This window comes from Cebidichthys violaceus, unplaced genomic scaffold, assembly GCF_023349555.1.
Source record: "Cebidichthys violaceus isolate CVI_PGR_0920_01 unplaced genomic scaffold, fCebVio1.0.p SCAF_7, whole genome shotgun sequence".
NCBI lineage: Eukaryota > Metazoa > Chordata > Actinopteri > Perciformes > Stichaeidae > Cebidichthys > Cebidichthys violaceus.
This window is the reverse complement of record NW_027176927.1, coordinates 9,684,133-9,705,316: the sequence shown is the minus strand read 5'-3', so window position 1 is coordinate 9,705,316 and position 21,184 is coordinate 9,684,133. Positions and strand designations below refer to the sequence as shown.

The window sequence follows — 21,184 nt, the reverse complement described above, 5'->3', positions numbered from 1 at the left end:
CGGAAGAAAGAGGGAAAAGACAGAATAATACACAAGAGATCAATGAACTAATGAAACACAAGTATGATATGAAACAGGTGGGGAAAAGACCCCAAACAACACAATACACATGAGGAGAGTGAACTTTAAAAAAAAAAAACAGGAAACAAAATCACAGGACCGTGACACAGGACCACTGGTCAGGTCAGGTTGATTTAATCTATACAATCTTAACAGCACAGGTTTTCGGTCAGATGCCTGAAATAAGGTCTATGTAACAAAAGCTTAAGAGATTTTAGGGTTTTGGTCTACGCTAAGTGAGTAGATACACCACTGAATTTTGAAGCTTCCAATGTTAAAATACCATTGTCTTGTCGAGTGAACCACTGCGATGCTAATCATCTCTGCAGCACGTTAACCCCAGGACTGTAATCAGATTTGGATTCAAATGTTGTTAAATTGTGATTGGTGCCCAGACACTCGTTTCCAGATGATCTCCTCCCACTTTATACCAGAGAAAAGGACACAGAGAAAAACACATCGCTCATGAGGAATCACTAACTAACTTTGGCAGATCATTTTGTGTTCACCCATGAATTATAGTAAGAAGCTGATTGAGGAAATGTTTTCAGGGCTTTTATATACAGAGCAAAGATCCCTGAAGAGACAGACAGCCATGCAGCAGTTGCAGTGTTGACAGCAGTAGAATATTGCAAATATGAAGAAAGATAATGTAAATATTATCGTAATAGGCGTATTAAGTGAGAGTTTCAGTCGTCCTTTTTCTATGTTACAGTTTTGAGCGTCCACAAGCGTCCGGTGGTGGGTCACGCAGACATCAGCTTCCCCATGAAGGGCTGGAGGGGCATGGTGGACTGGGCCCGCAGCTCTGAGGACAGAGTCACCATCCCCAAGAACATCCTGTCTACTGGCAAGCCAGGTGAGAGCTGTGACACACCTCACCTATTCATCCCACTGAGACACAACACACAGGAGAGTGACAACAGCTTATCCTGTGGACTCTCATGCAACATTTGACAAAAATAATGAGTCTCTTGGATTATTTATAAATGTGTCCTTTGAGAGCAGAACATGTTCCCAGGAATACTGATTACAGCTGGCCTGTCAGCCTTCTGGTTTGGGATTCAGAATGTGTGCACTTGAATCTGTGTGTGTGTGTGTGTGTGTGTGTGTGTGTGTGTGTGTGTGTGTGTGTGTGTGTGTGTGTGTGTGTGTGTGTGTGCGTGAGTGTGTGTGCGAGGGGCCAGTCAAGACAGAAAAAAAGCAGAAATGGTGAACAGGAGTTGGTTCATAAAACAGTGTTTACTGACATAAATCTGCAAAGCAAAGAGAATAAAACACGCAGGAGAATAACATCATTTTTCATCACGCACTGTTCAGCAGCTGTACAACAAAAAAAAGGCATGTCGTCTTCCATGAGGCCAGAGTTTGTTTCATAAATTGTTAATACAAGGCCCATCTGCCTTGATAATGTGTTGGCGCTGAATTGCAAACGGGAGCATTTCCATACTCATGTGTTGCTTACAGACAAGTGAGTTATACAACTCTGTGGTCCTACAGCAGGGACGAACCGAGGAGAACAATGTCTGAAAATGTTAGTTTAGGCATAAGGATGTACTGCTCACTTCCATTTTGTGTTATTGTAAATTGAATATATAGGATTTTTTTTTTAATCACACTCTGGAAACCAGTGTGACACTTGAGAGCTCCTTCAAAACCTCAACAGCAACAACAGTCTCTGGAAATATCTTTGATGATTTATCACTTGGAATAATCACTAAAAAGCTTACGATGTGCAGCCGTATTCATAATTACAACTGAAAAACATCTATTCACAAATATAAATACAGAATATGTGTGATTCCCCTTATATTCCTGTTCCTGGTAAGGGTTTCTTTTATTGGTGGCACTGTTGCAAATGTTCCGTAGTGCAAACGCACTCAGCTGCAAAGCTTTCTGTGCACATTTGCGCTGCAACATCTTCAGCAATATCTTCGCAATATCTTTTGTGAAGTGCAATTCCCGGTGCCCTTATCCATTCTTTGTGAATTTGCCTATCAGCGTTCTCTTTATTAGGTCCACCTGAGCAGTCTAATGTCATAAAGATGACTTTTATGATGCTTGAAACGTTCAGTTTTTGTTCACCCTGCAGAGGTTAATCAAATTGTATGTTCCAGCACATAGTTAGTGATGGTGTCGCAGTGGACTGCATTAAGAGGTGTTGTATGCAGGGACGTTCGGTCAGGGGAGGCAGGTGAGGCTCATCATGAAAAGTAAAAAACAAATGATAAAACAAAATATTTCTCTACTGATCTGCGCTATAAATGTAATTTCTGTATGATTCCAATCATTTTTATCAATATCGCTGAATTTGCGCATTTCCTGTTCAAACAGCGACAAGCTGAGCCTCATCTCAGACTGTGCTGACATTAAACCGCAGTGAAAAAGCACACAGGGGAGGCAAACAGTACCTCTGCCTCAATGAAGGGGGCGTGCGAGAGCCCACGGGTCGGGTTTATGCTTCTCTTTATACATCCGTGGTTGTTACACAGATTAACGCTCCCGGTGGGGCAGGTCACAGGTCGCGGCGCACACGCTCCCGGTGGAATCAAAATGTACCTTACCTGTGTGTGTGTGTGTGTGTGTGTGTGTGTGTGTGTGTGTGTGTGTGTGTGTGTGTGTGTGTGTGTGTAAAGAATGCTGATATGAAATATGAAAAACAACCAGTAGTCAATGTGCAAGCTGCCAATTGAATGGTGATTCAAGCTACTCTATTGGGTTCATACATTTGTAAATCTGACTCTGAAAGACTTTATGAAGGTAGAATAGGTGACTGATTGTATGTGTGTAAGAAATAAATTCCAGAATATGGAAAGAATAGTAGATTTAAAGAAATTCATATTTTATTTGCACAGGCCAGATACTTTATCTATCGAGAGTGTGGCAACCCAGGGGACATGGAGGCAAGATTCAGGAATAAAACAGGAGACTCATAGACAGTAACCACGTAACAAAAAGTGTCCTTTACTAAACAGGTTAGGGGAATGGGGTCAAACTTAAAAGATTCCTCCCGGTCTGGGGCTTTGGCCTTCGGTCTACACCCAGTGTGAGACGATTCCTCCGTCCTGTTTGGGCAGAGCAGAGGGGTGAGGTGAGTCCGCTGAATTACCCCCCGTCTGATGCAGCTCCTTTCAAGAGGTTCAGGAGATCCTCGTAGTCTTCTGCCCAGTCTGTCTGCCGCTGCTGCTTTCCATCTCTGTGAATATATGCTCCCTCTAATTACCTGAAGGGCTGCAGGTGTGACCAATGCCACGTGCCTAATGGCTGCAGCACCTGCATCTTCCTCCATCACCTCCCCCAACCTGAGCTTGGGGATCCAATGGCTGTATGTAGCCACATAGCTTCCTTTTAATGGGAATGTTTTGAGATATCAGTCTCTGTCTCCACCCCTCCAATAGAATGGAGGTACATGGAGTTTAGTTGCTGGAGCTCAAATAACCAACATACCACATTTGAAAACCTTACCAGTCAGTTAACATGGACAGCTTCCACTGGACCACTTCCTACCAAAGAAAAATTCCCTTTGAAATCTGTGGCATGCTGCTGTTTATCCAGGTACGTGGAGTGGCAGCAGGTTAGGCAACGTAGCAGCATTCCACCAGCTTTTGCTGGGAAATCCCTAGACGTTCCACAGGCCAGACGGAATACACGGTGTAATCTCGCCAGAGTGTTCCAGGTCTGCCCCAGGGTCTTCTCCCAGGTGGACGTACCCAGAACAGCTCAAAAGGCAGGGGGGTGCATGACACATTCTTATCAGATGCCCAGAGAGTGCCTCTCAGGGTGAGCCTGAAAATTAAACTCATTTCAGCCGCTTGTATCCGAAGCCATATTTCGATCACTCTCTCAAGCTTGTGGCCATAGGTGAGGGTAGGAATGTAGATTAACGGCTAAAGCAAGAGCTTTAGCTTCAGGCTCAGCTCCTTCTTCATCACAACACTCTGGTACACATGCCTGGATTACAGCTGCCTATATGTTACAGTTAGTTCTTAAATGGTATTTTTCCCAATTGCTTCTTAAATCATAATTCCATTCACATATATGTGGAGGCTGAAGTCCGAGGAGGATGGTTGTGTAATGTCTTCAGATTCAATGCTGGAGAGAAAGAGTTCATGGCATGAAGTTATTTTTAAAATATCTAACTTAATTTCTGATCATAACTACAAAACAGGCATTCATTTACAGAATTCCAAACCTTTAAATGCTAATTTCTTTGCAAAATGCAACTTCCACAAATTGAAAGTGTTTTGCTTACTAAAAGCTGGGGGAATTGAATTTGATCTGCTTTAATGGGCTTCAGTGGGGATATTTTTGTCTTTAAAGGTGCAATAAACTGGATACAGAGTGTGACTATAGCAGCATACAACTATTTGCTATTTAGAGATATAATAGAGTAATGTCCCTCTGTGTGTGTTTTAATCAGAACTTCTTATTTCTTTGTTGTCATAGCCGTTATTGCCCCACTGGTCAGCTCACGCCCGCTGCTCCTCACTGTTCTCATTCGGGGGTTGCAGTTCCCAACATGAGATGGAAGCATAGCACCCAACCTCCGAATCCACCTCAGGTTAACACTGTTAGCTCAGTCAGCACTGTTAGCTCTGTTAGCATCTTTAGCTGCAAGCCGCCGGCTCAGCCATCACCATGTTGAGAGCAGTTGAGAGGCAATAGAAATGCTCCCAATCTCACGTATAGCACCTATAGGTATCTGAGGGTCTGTATTTTGGCTATGCAGTTTATTATAGACTTATTATAAAAGCTGATTTTGAACTTCCAAACTAACAAAAATAAAAAAGCCCAAAATGTCCCCAGTAATACAGTATTAAGGATTACAAATTATTACAAACTATCGGTGGTACACACACAAAAACATTGTCATTGAATATAATCTGGATTTCCTCCGCATTATGAGTTATTAGAGCTAGTCTCCTGTCTGCATGGCAGGTATTAGATACACAGTCTTCAGTAGCAGTAGCTGGGTTATTTGTCAGTCGGGATGTTTTTGACCATTAAAGACAGCCCCGTACCGCTAGCATGCTAATGAGGCCGTCACTCCTAATCAGGAGTCAACAGGAGCCAATCAGGAGCAATTAGAGGCAATTTCCCCCCCAGCTGGGAGATGTGTCTCCACGGTGGCAATGTCACACCAGCAGCCAGCCCTCTTCATGCATACAGCTTGGACCCGCTTGCATGGATTAAAACGGCTCTCTGATGCCTTGTTTACACTGATTGATTGGTCCGCTTCTCATATCTCCAGAAATGTTATGAAATACGTATTTTTCTCAAAATAAAAACGGAAACAAATGGCACGCTTTGTGGGCTACAAGAGAACGGAGACAAATGTGTTTTGTCTAATGCTTCTGAAAGTTTAATGAAACAGTGTTACCCAGGCCAAATACAATTTGCCTCTTCTTTGCAGTGTGCAAACATGCAACCGAACAACAATCACCTTCAATTAAATTTAGTGAAAGAAAGAAAATGAATTAAACGGGTTCAGCTGAATATGTTATTTGCAGCTTGATTTTTATTGAAAGTCTCAGTGAAACATACGCTACACTGCTGGAACGGAATATTTCAGGGATTTAAATTAAATCCTTTGCGTTTGACTGGGCTGATAAAAAGGAGGCGGGCTTAGAATGCAGCACCTTACGGAGCTACAGAGGAGTATGATTCAGGTTGCAATCTGAAAATTGCAACGGCTGTGATCTAAAAAGGTTAAAAAGGCTTTTTTTATCTCGACTTTAAAGTGCAAAATTATAAACTGTGACTGTGAGAAAAAAAATCATACTATAATTTTCCAGTAGGCCCTTAATGAACGTTTACATGCAATGAGGCACAAACAAAAAAAATGCAGCGTAACACAACAATCTCTATGACACCCTCACCTTAACTTAAATACTGATGTGTTTGCGTAAACCACACACAGAACACAACAAACACGTCTCCTGGTTTGGCTTTCATTTCTTATTTTACATTCATCCGTAACAGACCAGTGTTAAGTTGTGTCGAGTCAATGATTTACTCAATTTTCATTTTTGCAGTCGGAATCCTTATTGTAACCTACCCGTTGTGTAGACGTTAGAAAAAACTCTATTTTCTCTGTTATTTTCCTCCGGTGTCATGGGGTCACACTCACACCGGTGGAGAACTCTCAGTATTAAAGGTGCCCTGTGGAGGTTATATTTGCATGCAGTGTTACTCACCAAAATGCATTGTGGGTATCTTTGAGGTCTGACATTTGTGGAGGACGTTTCCTTTCTCGTAAATCAAACATTGCTTACGTCCACGTTTACCAGCTAGCGATCTTCACAACCTTTGCTGGTGCGTTGCAGCATGACTTGGCGTGTTACTGTCACCTGTTGATCAGTAGAATAGTGCGAGACCACCCAAGTGCCTTCTCATGTAAGTGCACTAGGTAAACAAGACGGGGACGCACTTATAGAAAACACACTGAGGAGAGAAGGCTCCTCATTAAACAGGAAGTAGGACACAGCAAGGAGGCCAACAGACACCTCGTCTCCTCGGATGCTGTTTCCCTGCAATAACAAAGCAAACATATGTAATGATACGAGCCAAATGGATTTAGAGACAAAGAGGTTTATCTTCTCCTCCACATTCTGTTTTTGGTTAAAGCCTCCATTAAGAGGCAAGACACCGCAAACACTGATGATCAAAATAATACCTGACGGGGTGGCAAGAAGCAAGTTAAATTTGCATGATGTTTACCCCATTCTCTGCACGCGCGTAACTGTTGGGAGGTAATGGACTATATAAGGCGGGCACAACTGCACGCTCGCTTTTTAAAGAGTTTTTCTAGTCCACTTCCTCTCACTGCTAACTGGTCAAGAGGAGCGCGTCGAAGCAGGAATTAGACCGAGCCACGTCATGTGTTTCTGACTTGTGTCATGAAATGTAGCTCTGCCCGCCGTGTTACGCGTCAGATGTCATGCGAGCGATGAAGCCGCATGTTCACACTCATGCACGACATATGCAAACAGACAGTCAGCACATACACTGAACAATCCAATGTATACGGACAGATTGTTGGCTCTGAACCGTCTCACACAGACACATAACGTATCGAATCACTAGTTAAAGTCCCTGCAGGCTTGCTCTTGTTGGGCACAGACAATCTGGCTGAGCATATTGGATGGGCCAGCCAAAGAGGGGATGAGCAGGACACATAATACTCCATCCTCCCCACACACACACACGCACACACACACACACACACACACACACACACACACTCACACACATCTCACCCGGTTCCCCCCTGATGCCCATGGGAGCTCAGCTGTTGCCCTGGAGCTACAGCCTCTGCATGCTGCCCGGCACACCGCTTCCGTGCTGTTGGGCTGCCGATGTTGTGTTGCTGGAGCAGAAGAGCTGGATGTCTTCAGATGGCTCGGCAGATGGAGTTGTGTTTTTTTCCACTTTGACACCGCAACTGGGAAGAGAGAGGCTTCTCGTCGCCCCGGGACTTTCTGCAGTATTTTTGTCGTCCAGCAATCTGAGTTTTGACAAATTTCTACTGATGCTGGCAGCGCTCTGTTGCTTCAAGACTGCAGCAGGGGGAGCTCACCCACAGAGAGCTGTAGAGAGTCACAGATCAATGTTATCGGAGAGATGTCCCACTGTAAGTACGTATGACGTCTATGCAGACGCATCACTCTAACTTAATTCAAGTTTGCTCCGGCCAGGAGCCGAGCTTCTCCTTGCTGCTCCGCCGGTCCCCGCTGGGAGCCAAAACCGGCACCATGCTACTGGAGGCCCAAGCCGTAGTGCTGGCCTCGCTGGAGGGAAGGGAGGCACGGCAGAACCAGAAAAGACTGTTTATTAAAATAAGAGTTTTTCTAAAGGGACTCTGGTGCACCGAAACACTACCGCTTTTGTTTACAGGCACCGCCAAAAAATCAACACAAAATTAACTTTACGTAAATGCAGACCATATACACAGAACTCCAGCACCACACTGCAATGCAAGTCATGGCCACGTCGCCATGGTGGGCCAATGAAGCGCTCCGATCAGAGACTTCATATCCTTTTCTCCGTCCTTCTGCAGGGTTGTGGATGTGATGTCGACTCAGTCAGTCCATCTCTTTGTCCAGCACTCCCGTCCACATCGAGGTACTTTCATTCAGTGAAATGTCCATCAGAGTGAGCCCGGAGTTTTCTTCTACTCACACCACAAACAAGTGGATCCAGCAGAGTTTAAAGTCAAACTAAATGGTGTCCTACTTCTCGTACTATTAGTGGCTGACATTTAGCCATTCGTTGCATTTGCATTCTGTAATTGCCTCTCTACATTGTACTTTTTGTTGTTACTGGTGACATTTTCACAAAGGATTTAAACTGTGCACCCTTGCACAAAGGATTTAGAGGAAAAGATGCATGCACATACAGAAGACACCAGAACCTGTATGTGTTTTTGGATCATGAGTTCAGTACTACCATGTGGCATGTCGACTGCCCTCTTCAGTCTTCATTAAAACAAACATGATGTCAGAACCTTCTAGGGCCACCGTTTGTTTGGCTGTGCTGTAAACCAATACTCAGCTTGATTTTTTCTATTGTATTTCTGACAGAGTAGTTGTTCAAACTGTGTTTGGCGCCCCTAGCAGTTGATGCATGTGTGATTTTAGCCCAGCACTATACAAAGTGCCCTTTGTTAAGATAGAGAAAAAAGACCAGAGATACTCGCAAACAGAGTAGGTTTATAGAAAGCAAGCCAAGGTCATTTTATTTATAGAGCACTATGAGGCACAAGGTAATTTGAAGTGCTTTACAATGGAATAGAAATACATTAAATACATTAAATTATTCTTCTGCATGTATGGTCCACGTTTACTGTCCAAACATATGTCCTGCACAGTCCTATATTTTGGGCTGCACACTAACAGACCTCTCGTACATGGGCAGATGATGAAACTAACACTGCTTTTTTGTTGCTCTTTGTTGTGATTGTTTTTTACTACAACTACAATCATTCCTAAACTGTGTGTGTAAGTTGCCTAACCTTAAACATGCATTAATCTTAGTTATAGTTTCATATATATATGAAACTATAACTAAGATTAATATATATATATATATATATATATATATATATATATATATATATATATATATATATATATATATATATATATATATATATATATATATATGAAACTATAACTAAGATGAATGCATGTTTAAGGTTAGGCAATATGTATATATATATATATATATATATATATATATATATATATACATATTGCCATAACCATAATGTTTCTCTGACCTTTAACTATAGGCCTACCGTAGTTGAAAAAATAATGAAAAACATGTCTGCACTGGAAGTAACAGAATGTAGAACTGTGTATAATCCAATGTTTAAGATGTTCTTTATGTGGGATGGTGTCACTGCATGCATCTACCAAATCGATTTTCTCCCGGAATATGGTGGCAGTTTCAAACAAGGAAATAAACTAAACCAAACAAAATATGCAGACTGTTTTGATGAAGACTTTCCGGGAATACGAAACATATTTGTGATACGGAATAAAAGCACAATTTGGGATACATTTTTGGGAGACCTGACTACAAAGCACACAACAGTGATCCTTAAATGTTGTCATCAATCAACGAGCAAAAACACGTACAACCAAGTCCTCACTTTACTCGATTAAGTTCCATTGGCCCATATAATACGATTTTAAAATAGTAGTTGTTGAACATAGGGAAAGGGTGAACCTATCACTGCAATTGTACGGAGCACATGATATGATGTGATGATTTATGATGTCATGATGTGACAAAACGTGCGTCCCATTTCCCTGAACACAATACCTCAGGAATGCTTTGTGATCTCAGGAAACACGTTTTTGGCAATAACTCAAACATACAAAGGAAATAAAATGATGACATTTTGCACAGACATGGATGTGAACTAAAACTTGGCTGTTTGGTTGAGGCATACAACCACAAGGCGTTAATTCAAGGGGGGGGGTTCTGTCTAATTTTCTTTTTCTTTTTTTAAGGAGAGGACAGTGTCAGGCTGTGGTGCTGTCTGTCACTATGGAGATTGTGTGTGTGTGTGTGTGTGTGTGTGTGTGTGTGCGTGCGTGCGTGCGTGCGTGCGTGCGTGCGTGCGTGCGTGCGTGCGTGCGTGCGTGTGTGTGTGACTATAAAGCAGTGTGAGAGAGTCAGCGTTTAGAGCTGACTAGTCATGTAGGCCAGCTCCAGTGTAAAAAGCTCTCGGGGGCTGGAGGAGTGGAGGCAGCATGGCTGACCTGCATTCTCTTCTATAGCAGGCCACCGTAAACACAAGCCCAAACACTCCTCTAGAACACTGCTGTCTTATGTTGACTTTGACCCCCTGCTCTGTGTGTGTGTGTGTGTGTGTGTGTGTGTCTGTTTCTTCCCCAACACAGACGCAGACGAGTCCTCGACGTTTGTAACCGGCATCGTCTTGTTCAGAAACCTGGGCAGCATTCTGACTCTGCAGAGGTAAGACTGTAACTGGGAGATGATAGAGGCTTTGTTGATTTTTGACCCCGTTCCCTTCCGGTCATGAAAAAATCCATTACTGCCAACGTAGTATAGAAAAGTGTATTCAGATATGAAAGATATGAAAGTGTATTTAACAGTTTTTTTTATCTAGGCTGTTTGGCCAATAAATGTTCCAAGAAAAACTTTAAAGTAATATTGATTAAAAAAAAAGAAGTACAACATGCATACAATATGCATTTTCTTTAGTTATCATAGTGAATGACACGATACCTGCGAAACATCCCCATCAACCTCAGCGGTTCTTCTGCGTACTGCTAATTAAAATGCTGACTGATTAGACTAAGATGGACGTGCTGAACATCGTCATGTTAGCATCATTATCATCATTAGCATGTTCACAGCAGCAGTGTGACAGCCTCACAGACCAGCCAGCATGGCTGCAGACGCTGCCTGTTCTGTTCTCGCTGCCTTTTATTGAAGAAAATGGTCAGAAACAACATTTTCACATAGATCACAAGCCCCCCCTTATTTTGTTATTTAAAAGCTTTAATTTTTAAGCAGCAAATTCACAAAATGTTGGGTTTTCATCAGGCATTCGCATGTTCCGATCAGATTCAGATTCAACTTTATTGTCATTGCACAGAGTACAAGTACTAGGACAATGAAATGCAGTTTCAGCATCTAACCAGAAGTGCAAAAAGAAGCAGTAAAGGTGCAATATACTAAATAAATAACAGTATAAATAACAGATAAATAATAAAAAAAAAAAAAAACAGAATTAGTAGTATAACAATATAGACAGTATAAACAGTATGAACACAACAGTGTGTTAAGGCCAGGTCTGAACAGGGCCTTTGTCTTCCAAGAATTTCAAGATGATACTTGAAACTTAACTGAAAGGCAGCATTTTTAAACCATAGGCATAGAGCATAAAATCACTTCAACCAATCCAAAGAAGCCACTTAGGTGATCATTTCAATGAAAACACATCCAAATAGTTTTAGAGTCACTTGACTACAGTACTTGACAACAATGATTACTGTGCATCGCCTTTTATTAAACCAGCTACACATTGAAATCGTCACTGATACTGTGAAACCATGTTGCTGGTTCTACTACAAGTCTGTGTTACAGATTGTCACGGCAGAGTCGGGAACATTTTACATCAGTGCTGCAGCGAGTGTTCCCAGTGAAATAAAAACAAGGATTTGATGCAGATAGAGCGGCACACTAGCAGTGGGTGGCCTTGTGCACGTCTTTTATCTCTGTGAGTGAAGGGATGTCTTGAAAGGTAGTCACTGCTGATGATTAACATACATTTTAACACAGCAGTGTGCGTGTAGTAGCTCTGAGTAATCCTGTGTATGTGTGTGTGTGCATACTTAATGCATGCTTCTGTGAGCAAAAACCTGGTATCTATGACCGCGGTTGTGTTGGTATAAGCAGCTCCTCATTATGATAATGTGTTAAAGCACTTAATGAACTGGCAACATACGGAAACAGGGACATGAAGCAGACCCTCACCTCACCAGTCCTCCCACTGACTCTTTGGATTGCTGCTGCTTTCCATATTTCTCAGCTCCACTTCACTCTCTTTTCTTTTCCTCGTCATCCTTTTTCTGCATTTGAATTCCCCCCCCTCAAGAAAAAAAGAGATGAGTTTGAAGCAAGAGACTAGACGACACAAACATTTTAGTTGACTGATTGTGTTTTTGGAATGGTGAGAGGGCGATTGTGCGTATAGGATACAGTGAGGATGTGAGGAGCCGGAGAACAGAGCATGGGCTGTTGAACATGTTTGGCCGACTGGAAGCTTTCGGTGTCAGTACTTCCAGTAGCAATTCACTTTTTCCCCCGATTGTCTCCTTCCGCATGATTGATAGCACCTAAAAAGCAGAAATTGCAATGCATACTAAACAGGCAGAGAGAATGTAAAAATAGAACGCCCACAAAATGTTGAAAGATAAGCTATTGAAAGACAATGTGGACTGCTCCAGATGCTAAAGAAATCCATAAACTCTTTGGGGTTTACTCGGCAGGTAGGATTATATGTCTGCTCTGGAGCTGAGCACGGTGATTATGGCGAGCTCATCCGAAGCAGATGAGTCAGTAATCTGTTCCATATTTTATTTTTTTATTCAGTAATTGAGGTGATATTTTTTCTAATTTATAAGCAGACCGGACACAATGCCATTTTTTTTTTTTTGCGCCCTCAAATCCAATGTTGCCAATGCGGTGGCCGCGCTCAACGGCGAGGGCGCCGCAGCTGCGGTGCGCAATCGTTCACGAGCGGCTATTTTAGGGGCAGTTCACACATTAGGTCTAAAAAAAGGCGTGGAAAAGGCCAGCCACTCTCATCCTTTTATCCAAGGGGCTTGGAGGGATTGCACTTCTATCTCGCCTGCCTGATGATGATCAATTTGCGGTCATTTTGCAGTAAGCCTCACTTACTAAACTGAAGTCAAAAACCAAGATGAAGGTATTTCCAGGAACTGTAAGAACCTGGATTTGTCCGTGTCAGTTTGACTTTTCCACCAGATTCTCAGCAGATCAATGTTACGCCCTCAGTGAAACGTCTACTGGAATGATCAGCAATTTGGAACAGATATTCATTCAAGACAAGACATCTTAATGACTTGAGGGTGATCCTCTGACTTTTTATCTAGCACCATCATCATGTCAAAATGATTTTTGATTTATCCAGTTATTTTGTATATGGCCAAATATCTGCAAAACTGACGTTTCCATCAAACCCGTATACTTATATGTATACTTATATGTTATATGTAAAAAATATGTTAAATATGCTAATTAGCTATTATTAGCATGTTAATAGACTTATAACTGGTATGTTAACTCACATGTTAAACATTGTACCTGCTAAACATCAGCAAGTTAGCATTATCATTGCGATGCCAATGCTAGCATGCATCTTAAATAGGCACGATGAGAATGTACAGATTATCCTCTGATGTTTTCTGTGTCTCCCTTCAGAAACAGCACAGTCCTAAACTCCAAGGTTTTGTCAGTGACCATCAAGCCGACCCCTGCTTCCCTCTCTGCACCGGTTGTAGTTGAGTTCTCACACCTGTACAACGTGAGTGACTCTCATCTTGAAGCAATTTCAGTTATTCAGCTATTATTATATTGTGATGTATATTTGTCACTCTTTGATGGTGATCATGTGTGATTTTTTTTCTGCTCCCCATCCATTAGGGCACCACCAACCAGACCTGCTTATCCTGGGACGAGAGCGACAGGTGAGATCTACCATATTGTTGGTTTGTCATCTGACCATTACACCCTAGCCTGCAATGACATGACCCTTTGTAAGCTGTTTGTTTGTTCATCGTATGATCTCCATATTAGCGACTCAGTGTCAGGATATTTTAGCCCCTAGTGCACGATTTCAATCTATCCTTTGTGATTAATTAACCTAATTCAGTATTCTACAGTACTCTAATGCTGCCAGTAACTAATATTTGGTTAAAATTGCTAACTGCCATCCATCTGACCAATACTAAGGTCCTAAGCCAGATAGCGTAGGAAACAAATTGCCAGATTTCTATGATACGCACATTCATCTTCCCCAGAGGATGAACATCAATGAATTTGGCAACCTGATCATCCTTTTAGTTCCACTATTAAATCAAAGTTTCCACAATATTAAAGTCAGATTAACATTAATTTGCTGAACAACATTTATGCTGTCCAGAAGAAAAATCCTCTTTGGCCTTTCTAGCCCAAAAAAAGCAACAAAGTCAGTATGTATGTTTCCGCCCACCTGTTTTCATGTGTATTCTCAATATGCACATTAAGAAAAACCTGCGTGGAAAATTCGAAAGAAAGAAAATATCACAGAATATGTTGGACTGTAAACGAGTTAAACATCCACTAAAAAGCCCAACAATTGCAGCAGACAAAACCATCAACGTCATATTATTGTGTCCTCTTCTATATTAGTAATAATGGTACCTGACTGAAGAATTAGGACTTCTAACTGTATTTCTCTGTACGCCAACACGCAGTAATCTGCTTTTTTCTTTTTGTGGAAATGTTCATTCACACACAAATTTTGTGTGTTGAATTTGGATGGGAAATGTTCCATTCAACGTTTTACATCATGTGATGTAGTGAACGTAGAAAGCCCGTGTAGCTATACCTACGAGAAATAATGCGCTGTAAATCACAGACTTCCCATGAAATCAAACCATGTAATGTAATCCACTACTTGATTAACGCCACTTCTGTAGTTATTTTAACCCAAACGAAGATCTAGTCCTAAACCTAACTAAGTATTTCATGATCTTTTCCTCAACCTAACTAGGTTGTTTCCTTTGAAGACAAGAGTTTAATTTGAAAAGACTGTATGCATGCTACGAGCGGAAATGAACACGTGTTGCTGGTTTTAGTAGAAAAACTGAGAAAAATGAGCATCATAGAAAGAACCATTTTACTAGATATGTGAAACCTTTAAGAGCAATTAGCTGAGCTTCAGAACATTTCCTATGACAAAAAAAATGTCAAATGTTTGGTTTTCTTTGGTTTTTAGGGTTAAAAACTAATATCAGTTCAAAGGATCTCTCATTAGGTTAACTTCCCCCACAGACAACCAGTCAAAAGGCTTGATTCTAGCAAGCTGAGCTGACACTGGGTGGTCCAGATTCCATTTTATTCAATAGAATACTAGCAAAAGCACATGTAGTCTACAAAACATAGTTCCTGGTACACCAAGTGGATGTTTTAGAGCCACCATGTTCTCTCTGGAAGTTCCATGGCTGGTCACTGTGTGGTTTTTTTGTACTTTATATTTTGACAAAGCGTGTGCACTGCTCCCCAGTGAGCGGTGCTGAGTGTGTTGGACTGCTCCGCAGCTCTTGTCTGGGAAAAAGCTAACCCACTGCTATCACTGCTACAACACTGATGCAGCATGTGGAAAATTAAAAGTGTCGCTCACAGCTTTCCTCCCCCTCTCAGCCCACGCACACGCATCAACATGTACGACAGAGAGCAGTTCGGAGTCCGCTGAGGGAAAGAGAGAGTGCGGCGAGCATGACACAAAATAAATATTAAACCGTTTTACTGCTTCTGTGGCCACATTCGAAGCGCTGCTCGTTTGCTCCTTGCTCTTAAAGTGCCTTACTTGTTTAAGAAAAGAAAGTAGTGTGAGCATGTTAGATTGTAAGCGTTGAGCGAGGGAAATAGCCAAGGCGAAAGAAAGAGGCAAACATTTGGCCGCCTTATTGCAATGCAGGTTTGGACATTTGCATTTAGATGGGTGCGCACACTTGTGTTGCAGAGACGAAAAGCAGAACATTCCCTGGCTGCAGTCAGAGGATTAAAAGAAGTTTGGTTTGGCACATAGAGACCGAGAGCAAGACAAAGAGTGAAACTCACAGAAGCGATTTGGGGATAAAAAAAAGGACAGAATGAATACTGAGAAATGGAACATGTTAATAAGGCAGCCTGCCCGACAACCAAAAGGTATGAATGTAGCTTCAAAGTGACAGTTGAGACAACATGCACCTTTATTTGATTATACTAATTACGTTAGTTATATTTGCTCAAATCTTGAGTTGAGTTTAGCATTTATAGATTTAATGATGATAGATTTAAGTATTATATTATTATGCTTTACTTTATATCGATATTAAGGCCCATTCGCAATCACAGTAAAAGTCAGCATGTGCTCTGCAGATTTATACATTTTTAATTTAAAATAAACAATGTATTCAATTAAATATGCTCATGTGTTAAACTTAAATCTGCTAATGTGATCAAATACCCTTCTGTGAGATTATCTCTTTAATTCCAGTCCTTTCTACTTTGCCTTTTTTTTCAATTGGTGTTAAGCTTACGTCAGTGAAACTCATTTCCTGCAGACAATACTCATTAAAAGCTTCACAGGGCCGTAGCTCAGTGGAGACAGTCCCTCCCTTTTCTGGTTGACTTTTATTTTGAAGTAGCTGCAGGAAGTGTTGACATTCATCCACAGTAGTTTAACACGTCAAACAAAAGCAGTATACAGTAGGAATTCAGAGCAGCGGATTGGTGAGTATGACAGTGTTGTAGGCCACGATACAAAACTCCCTTATTTAATTTCTTTATGGCATATTATTGAAGTCTTGTCTCATTATTTGAATACTAGCTCTAATCAATTTATGATATATATATCTATTATTATTTGAAAACCGTGTAAAATGAGAATGTTGCCATAAAATGTATGTGTTTTTTGGTGTCGACCTCGGTCCCCTCTGGTATTTTATTTTATTTTATTTGCACTCCCATAAGATAATGAAAAAACGTTTGACAGCGTCTTCACTAAACCCACCCTCTGGTTACCCCTCTGTTAGCTCTGTCAGCACTTTAACCCTAAGTTACTATGTTTGGTTTGATAAAAAGGAAGGTGGAGATGATCAACATATCTAGTATTATATGAATGAATTTGGGAATTTAATTTGAAGAAGTTGCTTAACACTGATGGCAGAGAAAAAGGCAAGAGAATGTATCTATACGTGAGCAATGAGCACAAATCTGGTGAATATTTATTTCATATACTGAGAGAATATTCATTCAAAGGAAGAGAGGCCATGTTATAGTTCTTTTAAAAAATATTTTTGCAGCAAATGAAGTTTCTGAAGATTGGAAGGACATGCATTTTCCAAAACAATATTACCATAAATTGAATAAATAAATGGAGAAATATAAAGTTTATAAACGAGGGACGTTTATAAAGCTTTGTAGTCTGCTGACGATCCTCAGTGACTTTTGTTACAAATGAAATTAATGTGTATTTTTTTCCCCAATTTAATTTCTCATCAACTAATATGCCTAAGAGAAATTTATTTTCCATCTAGTGACACTCTCATGAAGCACGCCTCCTTCCTCAATGTCACTGAGACAACACAGCAGCAGAGACAATGACAGAAACAAAGCAAGGACACAGAATGTAATCTCCTGGTGTTTGGGTGTGGGGTTGTTGGGGGGGGGGACATGTTCAATGCAAAATTAAAATCCATCTCGGACAGCAGCTATGATTAATGAGTTAATATTTGGGAGATAAATTGGAATCTGTGGAGGCGTCCTTGTCATGTTGATAAGAGCTGTGAGGCAGCCAGGGCCTTCACTTGCCTCACACTTCAGTCTTCTGAAATCAATAAGAAGAACATCTGCAGCGTCTTTCTGTCTTTGTCACTCTCACTCCCACTCCCACCGACATTATTACTTTGGTTTATTTACAGGACGTCTTACCTGATGCTCTATAAATACATGAATACATACCAAGACCCCTCGGTGTCACTTTCTAACACATTGGTTAGCTCAGTGCATTAAACTATGAAACTCATTGTGGATTCAAATAAAAACACTTGTCGCCATCTTGGATTTTTGCAATCAGTGAACGGAAGAGACCATATTTGGAATGCGGAGGAGTGACGTAGAGACACCGTATACGGCTCTGGTAGTGACCTGTCAATCACAGAAAGCCCGCCCTAAAGAATACTCTGCTCTGTTTGACTCTAAATGCACCATACTTTACAAAATGAGCATCATGCTGTATTGAAGAAGACTTAAAACTAGAGATTTAGAACAAAACACAAAGACAAACAACACGTTGATGGTTTCACACAGGCGACGAACATTCATTCTGACTGTCTAATAATCACGTGGATGGCTTTGCGTTGTAGCTAATTGAAAGCCCAATGCGTCTCATATGGGCGCTAAAGATTGCTGTGTGTGTCGGTATCAGGCGTCGAGGGAGGTGACAAAGCGTCTCGCTTGACAGGAAATAAGGAAAGAGAGAAACATGTAAATATACTGTAAATATACTGTAAGTCCCCTGCCAGACACCGCAGATGTTTACAATTGGATTGCAATCAGGTTAGCCAGACTATATCTGTATTGGGATCAGATTTTAGGAAAGAAAAATATGTAGTATTGATTTGGGAGGCTCTTCAGGGAACTATCTGATGATCAAGCACGGCTCTAGACAACATGGGGCCCAGCTTAATAGGACCATTTTGGGTAAAAAAACAAAACAGTATAACAGAGCCGGGGGAGGGAGGTAATATTCAGAGAAAAAAACATAGGTAAAAAAATATATATATATTACATTCACGGTTTTGCACTCCACTGTTTGTTTGTTTTTATATTTTTTATCTATCACATATTTATGACTTTAGAATCTCCCAGAGTTTTTTTCTTGTAAATTTACGACCTTTACAACATTGATTTTTTTCTAGGAATATTACCGACCTCCCCCAGATACTTCATAATTATTATTCTTTTACATACAATGGCCCTTATACGCCACCATACATTGATTTCCATAGTGGGAATCCAATCACAATGCAGGCACAGTCAAGACAATGGGAAGGCTTATTAGTACCAGGTGTAAATGCAATCACACAATTTAAGTTTTGGGGCCAGACCCCATTAAAATGTCCTTAATTTCTAATCAGTGTTGAAATTGTTACACAAGCCCATTGACTCTTTGTCATATCCTATTCTTTGTTAGTGTCTTGTAGTCACCAACTTTCAAGCACGACTTCTTTGCTGTGGCTGAAAACATTGTTGGATCACCTGTAGTACTATTCTAGCTGAGCCAGCAGACTGACACAGAAATGGTTGTGTACTAAAGGGACGTTTTGCAGGACAGCATGCACATGCAATTCCATTAATCCCTCTATCTTGTGGTTGGAGATTAGCTTTTGAATATTTTCACGGCTACATGCCGGCGACAGCCGTGGCCGAAGGCATTATGTTTCCAAGTTGAGCATCAGTCTGTACGTCCATTGGTTCGTCCGGCCATTCTTGTGAACTTGATATCTCAGGAACACCTTAAAGGGAATTCTGATCATTTTGGGCACAAACGTTCACTTGCACTCAAGTTTGAACTGATTAGAATTTCACAGTGACTTCACGAAACACATTTTTCACATAACTCAAGAATTGCTATGGTAATTATGACAAATGTATTTAAGAGAATACAATTATAAAGCAATGACATTTTCTACAGATATGGATGTAAACTGGAGCATGACTGCTTGGCGAAGGCATATATACACAAAGCCCCTAAAAAATTCCAGTATGTGCATTGCTACCCAGTTTTACAACTTGGCCTCGACAGGTATTTCTGCATAGGCCAAACATTGTTTACCAGACTGCAGTCACTAACCAGCCTCCCTTCTGATCATGCAAATCAATCTCGCTGTCTCAGTTAATTTACAGAGTCCGTGCTGATGTTGAGGAACTGCCTCAATTCATCAAAGATGTTGGAGCGGACGACTGTGGACTTGAATTTTCATCAATTGCTGTAATACAATTATAGAGGAGGAGGTGGAGTTCAGTGGGCAGGGGGCATGTTTGTTTACAAGTACTCCTGAATAGAAAGTGGCTGCATTACAGGCGACAGACTGCACACATCCTTCTGTATTTATATTCAAAGCATGCTTAACCATTCTAACTTCTATGCCAGCCAACTCACCAGCTTTGTGAGAGCACAGGGCATTGATGAATGCCCTGTCATCTGACTGGCTTCAGCCTATGGACAGTTTCACCCAAGTATCTGGTCACAATCCAGCTAAATCCTCTTGTTAAATAAAAGAGTTATGCTCACCTACAGTAGGCCATGACTGGAAAATGTTGGCTTTCTAAACAATTCAACCTATGACGATCTTGGTTCTCCTCTAGAGTCAGTTTTGGACTCGGGGGCGGCGTGCCAGTGTCCGCTGGTTACATGCATAGTCTCGTTATAAACTTCCAATGTAGCTTTATTTTATGTTAATTTTTAGGAAACAATACTACTTAGGCTTAGGAATCGATCGTGGTTTGTGTAAAACAAGAAATGTTTCTTAAGTAACTGGCGTAACAAAACTATCATAAGATAAGTTGACATGGTTTCACACTGAACACAAACAAAGGTTTCCTGGGTGAAAGTCCTGTGTTTCTTTGACCCATCCATTCTCCCCTCACATCCGCCATAATCTCTTTACTACATCAGTAGTAACAGTGACGTGGGTTGATTTACACCCAAGTGTCGATTTGACGAGTTTTGATGAGAACGGGTTGAATAATTTGGTTCTTAAAGAGAAAACTTTTTTCCCGCTGTACACACGATCTCAGAGATTCTTTTAGGCATGTGCTGTTGATAGAGAAACAGCTTTTATTCTGCTCAGGATTATCTTGTATGTCTGCTTGGATTTAAAAGTCTAACCGTGACCAAGTAGGTAAGACTCTGTGGTCTATTATATATGTTGGCCCCCTGCTGTGGAAGCAGCTGCCACATCAAGTATAGCCCAAGTTTGTGCCACACACACATTTTTGCTGCTGGTTGCATGATTTGAAAGCTGTTGAGCGCTTTGCAGGTAATGTACAGGGGGTGAGACTGGATTAAAACTAACTGCTGCAAACCAGAAAACCTTAAGAATGATCTTAAAGATGCTGAAATGCTCCATAGATCTGAGGGGAACTGCAGAGTTGGTGATCATTTTCTGTGGGTTTGTCACTCCACATCACACATACTCTCATTTTATAATAGAAAATGTATTGTGCTGTAAATTGTACTTACCATCTAATTAGGCACTAATAAAAGCTTAGATTCTAACTGTGAGTCAATATATTCATTGATATTTTT

At 41.1% G+C, this 21,184-nt stretch overlaps 1 protein-coding gene across 8 annotated transcripts in view; it reads left to right on the top strand.

Moving 5' to 3' along the window:
* The window catches only part of adgrb1a (adhesion G protein-coupled receptor B1a), a 154,212-nt gene that overhangs the window by 90,543 nt on the left and 42,485 nt on the right, over positions 1 to 21,184 (top strand). For all 8 annotated transcript variants that reach the window (XM_068735111.1, XM_068735116.1, XM_068735112.1 and 5 more), the window contains 4 exons: positions 776 to 919; positions 10,473 to 10,548; positions 13,546 to 13,648; positions 13,768 to 13,811. In XM_068735111.1, coding sequence (XP_068591212.1) covers positions 776 to 919; positions 10,473 to 10,548; positions 13,546 to 13,648; positions 13,768 to 13,811 — 367 coding nt within the window. The remainder of the gene's footprint in view (positions 1 to 775; positions 920 to 10,472; positions 10,549 to 13,545; positions 13,649 to 13,767; positions 13,812 to 21,184) is intronic.